Raw genomic sequence first — 5,724 nt, forward strand, 5'->3', positions numbered from 1 at the left:
CAAAGAGCAGCATAAGGCAGTCAGTGGTCCTTGAGACAGCAGGAAGCGGGGCCGTGGCTCAAGAGGAAGAGCCTCCGCTTTGTGTGCAGAAGGTCCTGGGTTCAATCCCCAGCATTTCCAGCTAACAGGATCGAGTGGAAGGTGATGTGAAAGGCACACATGAACACATGACCACTACCTTTTACTGACTCAGACCCTTGGTCCATCAAAGTCAGTGCTGTCTACTCAGACTGGCACAGGCCCATAGCCAGGATTTTTAAAGTCAGGGGGTCCTGGATATTGACGTCCTTCTATCGCTGCTCAATAGAGAGCAGTTTAACATATTCTGTTTGTGCCTGGTTTGCCAGTTGTACGGCTGTGGAGAGGAAAGCACTCCAGAGAGTTGTTATTCCAGCCCAGAAGATCATTGGCTGCCCTCTCCCATTCCTGGAGGAATTGTATAGTTCTCGATGTTTGAAAAAAGCAAAGAACATCTTGCAGGATCTGTCACATCCTGAACGTTCCCTGTTTGAACTGCTGCCTTCGGGCAGAAGATATAGGACAATTAAAGCAAGGACAAATAGATTAAAAATTAGTTTTTATTTGAGAGCTATTATTGCCTTAAATGCAGTATGAAATTGGAATTTGGGTGACATTGGTGGTTTAAGTTGCTATGTGGTTTAAGTTGCCACTGGTGGACCAGTGGTAGTTAAGTTGCCATTGGTGGTTTAAGTTGCCACTGGTGGACCTCCTGATGGCACTGGTATTTCTGGCCACTGTGTGATACAGAGTGTTGGACTGGATGGGCCTTTGGCCTGATCCAACATTGGCATCTCTTATGTTCTTATGTTCTTGTGTGAACCATAAGGGAGTTATCGGACAGTTGTGAATGGTGTGTGAGTGTATATGAATATTGTTGTAGATCACCGAAATGATGGCATCTTCAATTTCGTTGTACTATGTACAATGACAATAAAGTATATTATTATTATTTAAATTTCTTAGGGGGAACTGGCTGATTGAATTGAAGGAATACCTGGCTCTCTCCCCTGCACCTGCTGGTTGGGGGGCTGGGCTGGATGGGAAGTTGTAGGGCCTTGCTAGCAAGCCAGGGGGCCTAGCCCCAAGATGCCCCACCGTGGCTACAGGCCTGGCCTGGCAGCCGCTCTCCAGGGTCTCAGGCTGGGGTCTTTCACATCGCCTACCACCAGATCTTTCAACTGGAGATGCCAGGGATTGAACTTGGGGCCTTCGTGTTGCTTCTGCCACTGAGCCACAACCCCTCCACTTGAGACCCTAGAGAGCCGCTGCCAGTCTGAGTCGGCACTCCTGACTCTGATGGACCAGTGATCTGATTCAGTCTAAGGCAGCTTTGTGTGTATGTGTGTGACCAGGTGGTGGCACGGAACTAGTGAAGGGGGGGGCAAGTGATGCTCTGTCTTCTTGGTGCTTGGGGGGGGGGGTCAACAGTGGGAGGGCTTCAAATGTCCTGGCCCCACTGGTGGACCTCCTGATGGCACTGGTATTTCTGGCCACTGTGTGACACAGAGTGTTGGACTGGATGAGCCTTTGGCCTGATCCAACATTGGCGTCTCTTATGTTCTTATGTTCTTATGTGTCTCCTCACCCCGCCAGTACTCACGTGGTTATCTTCCCCCTGACCGTGACCCCGTTTCTCTCTCCAGACCTGCTGCCGCTGCAAAGCCAGAACGAAGTGCACGAAGAAGTTCAGCGTCCAGCGGTTCCCGAAGATCCTTCTCTCTCCAGACCTGCTGCCGCTGCAAAGCCAGAACGAAGTGCACGAAGAAGTTCAGCGTCCAGCGGTTCCCGAAGATCCTGGTGCTGCGTATCCTTTTGCCCACCCTCTGGCCTTGTTCTGAAGCCCATGAGAAAGTAACAGGCAGGGCAGCGTGCGCTCTGGTGTTCCACCGTAGCACCACGGAAGCACAGAAATGGATATTGCCAAATTGCCTTTTATTTTGAATGTATTGGTTTTATATTAGCTAGCAAGTTTCTAGTCCACACGGAATCAAGGAGGCTTCGAAGTATGTGAGCAACGCCTATTGAAACCTCAAGCGTCAGAGTCTGGGAGTGGGGTGGCACGTGGGGAGCTCTTGCCCATATCTTAGCAGAGTAAGTTGTTCAAAAGAAGCAAATCGGCTTGGCGTGAATCATTTATACGGGTCAGCTTTTCTTAGCGTTTTGATTCAAGGCACGGCTGTGCATCAGTCTAGAGCTGGTCGGCCAGCCCGTTTCCACAGAGCAATGAGAGTGTTTTCCCCAGAGCAGAAATAGGAGCAGAGCTCTGCTTCCGCAGAAAGGAAGAAGTCAGACGAGCGTCCAAACTCCTCTTTCTCACCCTGTAAACCCGCCCTCGTAGTCTCTCTTCTTCCTTAGCTTTCTGTCTCAGACCTGAAGCGTTTTTCCGAAGCCAGGATGCGATCCAGCAAGCTCACCACCTTTGTCAACTTCCCACTCAAGGACCTAGACCTGAGGGAGTTCGCTTCCCAAAGCTGCAGTGAGTGTTTCTGACGAGGGTCGGAATTTAAATCCAAACGGCCGGGGAAGCCAGCGTTGCAAAGATATTGAAAATGCAAATTCCACCAGGAAAAACACCATCACTAATGGCCAAGATATATAAACTCTCTTTAACAATTATAATCTCTTATTTCACAATTTTAAAGTCGGCGGTGTCACAGCATCAAAATAAGTGCATACTATAACTATGAATATAACCAGGGGTCATTCCGTAGAAAAAGAGGTGCACGGGCTCATTAGCATAACTCATTAGCATAACTTATTTGCATATGCCATACCCCCTGACATCACTGGAAGTGTGTCAGAAGGCAACACCCACTGCTCAGGCTAGTTATGGGGGGGGGACGCGCAGATTTGTCCTCGCAGAGGAGGGAGAGCTTGTACCTGAATAAACCTTGGCCTTAAAGGTGCCACTGGACTGTTTTGGATTGCTAGCTGGGGGGAGGGAATGCACAGATCTGTGCAGAAAGGAAGGAAGGAAGGAGAGAAAGAAAGAGAAGGAAAGAAGGAGGAAAAGAGGGAAAGAAAGAGGGAGAGAAGGAAATAAGGATGGAAAGGGAAAGGAAGGAAGGAGGCTTCTTGCTCCTCATGGCCTGGGGCTGCTGGGAGCAGGGGGTGGGGCTTGTTGCATGTGCCTGTCCCCTGGGCTCTTTACTGCCGGAGATCCGCTCCTGTGCGCTCCTGCAGGAAATGACCCCTGAATATAACAATAGACAAGGCATAAACTACAATGTTTCCTCCTTCAAAGATCATTATTAGTCCGTATAGTCCTCTGGTTCCCAAAGTGGGCAATACTGCCCCCTGGGGGGCGCTGGAACGATCCAAGTGGGCGGTAGGAGCCTTGGGTGCAATTGGGGGGCATTGAATAAAAATATGTGGGTGGTGGAAGCATAAAGAAAGAAGAGTCCAGAGCCGATCTAAAGCAGCCTTTTCCTGCCTTCTCCTGGTCTTCCCTGGAATCAGGGAGGGAGGTGGAGGTGGAGAGGGGTCCCCACAGCCAATCACAGCCATGCATTTGCAAATGCATGTGCACCCTTGTAAGACTGGTGTTGCTGCTGGGCTATTGTGTGGCGGCTGCTGCTGGCCTCTGGCTTCAGGCTAACAACCTCTTTCTTTACTTACAATAAAAACTTTCTTTGGTGTAATCTGGGAGAACCGGGTCTGATTCCCCACTCCTCCACTTGCCCCTGGCTGGATGACCTTGGGCAAGCCGTAGTTCTGATAAGAGCTGTTCTTGAAAAAGAGCCGTTTCTGTCAAGAGCTCATTAGATCTTGACTGCTAAGTACTTGGGATGGGAGACCACCAAAGAAGTCTGGGTTTGCTACGCAGAGGCAGAGGCAGGCAGTGGCAAACCTCTGCTGTTCAGCTCTTCCCTTGAAAACCCTACAGGGTCACCATAAGTTGGCTGCCACTCGATCGCACCTTCCACCACCACACATCCCCTCTCTGGGACATACAGAAAATATGAATAAAACATTATTAGTCAAACTACAGAATCACAGAGATGGAAAGAGCCGTAGAGGCCATCTAATCCAACCCCCTGCTCAATGCAGGATCAGCCAAGAGCATCCCTGACAAGGGTTTGTCCAACCACTTATTAAAGATAGAATCATAGTTGGCCACTGTGGGAATAAGGCCGCTGGCCAAGATGGACCTTTGGTCAAACCAGCAGGGCTCTTATGGAGTTGAAGGGCAGGAGAAAGACAGTCTGCTCAGATCTCTTTTAGTGACGTGTATTTGATTTATTCTTACGCCCCCCCCCTTTGCAGATCATGCAATTTACAACTTGTACGCCGTCTCCAACCACAGCGGGACCACGATGGGGGGCCACTACACCGCCTACTGCAAGAACCCCTTGTCTGGGGAATGGCACGCTTTCAACGACTCCCGGTAAAGCTGGTCTCGGAGGAGGGACTCCTTTACGCCAAGAGCAATTCACTGGCGCAGTTTGCCGCCACGGGGTGGGGTGGCCACGGCAGCTTTAAAAAGGGGAGTAGACAAATTCACAAAGGATAGGCCTCTCAGTGACCATTAGGTGTGCCGGACTAAATTGAACCTCCACGTTCAGAGGCAGTAGCCTGACTACATAAACGTCGGAAGATGCCTTATACTGAATCAGACCTGAATCAGTTTGGTGTGGTGGTTAAGAGCGGCAGACTCTAATCTGGGAGAACCCACTTTGACCCCCCCGCGCCTCCACATGCAGCTGATGGGTGACCTTGGATCAGTCACAAGTTCTCTCAGAGCTGTTCTCTCAAGACCGGTCCTCAAAAGAGCTCTCTCAGCCCTACCGACCTCACAGGGAGGAGAGGAAAGGAAGGAGATTTTAAACCACTGAGACTCTGAGTGAAGGGCGGGGTATAAATCCAATCTCTTCTTCTTCTTCTTCAAAGTCAGTGTTGTCTACTCAGACTGGCAGTGCCTCTTAGGGTCTCAGGCAGAGAAAGGTCTTTCACATCACCTACTGCTAGATCCTTTCAAGCTGGGGATGCCGGGGAGTGAACCTGGGACCTTCGGCATGTGCTCTGCCACTGAGCCACTGCCCACCCAGCGACAGGGAGGGAAGCAACAGGAAGAGAAGGCCTTTGCTTCTGTGCCCTGCTGTTTAGGCCTTCGGAGGGGCATCCGGTTGGCCACTGTGGGAAAAACCCAGGATGGTGGACTTAGATGGTGTTGTGTAGTGGGTTCGACGCATTGAATAATCAGGAAACAGAGTGATAGTCAGCACATGTTTACTCGTACACAACATAACAACGAAAAATACCGGCCAGTCGGCCAACTATATACAGTCCCCTTGGCCCACCCACAGGTCCTATTTGAGGGTTTAATCTTCCCATCAACGTCCCTATTGGTGACCACTAGAGGTTTCAGGAGCCCAGTCCCTATTGTCTCTGAGAACTAAGCTCTGGTATGAGTCGCTGGCGCCTGGTGGCAGTCAGCGGACATAACAGACGGGGATTGAATCTAATTCAGCAAGTCCGCTCAGGTTCTTATGCGTACAGTTTGGTGTAGTCGTTAAGTGCACGGATTCTGATCTGGGAGAACCAGGTTTGATTTCACACTCCTCCTCCACTTGCAGCTGCTAAATGACCTTGGGCAAGCCATAGTTCTGAAAAACACAAGGATTGCTGCAAACGTGCAACATTACACCTGTTGAAGGGTTCCTTGTTCTGATTTACAATTGTGTATTGACAGGGGACTCATTT

General features: G+C 50.1%; 1 protein-coding gene across 1 annotated transcript in view; it reads left to right on the plus strand.

Moving 5' to 3' along the window:
* Positions 1–5,724, plus strand: part of USP2 (ubiquitin specific peptidase 2) — a gene marked incomplete at its 5' end in the record, with an annotated part of 31,663 nt that overhangs the window by 23,847 nt on the left and 2,092 nt on the right. The window contains 3 exons of the mRNA XM_015426793.1: positions 1,747–1,825; positions 2,390–2,497; positions 4,288–4,408. Coding sequence (XP_015282279.1) covers positions 1,747–1,825; positions 2,390–2,497; positions 4,288–4,408 — 308 coding nt within the window. The remainder of the gene's footprint in view (positions 1–1,746; positions 1,826–2,389; positions 2,498–4,287; positions 4,409–5,724) is intronic.

The sequence above is a fragment of the Gekko japonicus genome, unplaced genomic scaffold (assembly GCF_001447785.1).
Source record: "Gekko japonicus isolate JY-2015 unplaced genomic scaffold, Gekko_japonicus_V1.1 scaffold5562, whole genome shotgun sequence".
In the NCBI taxonomy this organism is placed as follows: domain Eukaryota; kingdom Metazoa; phylum Chordata; class Lepidosauria; order Squamata; family Gekkonidae; genus Gekko; species Gekko japonicus.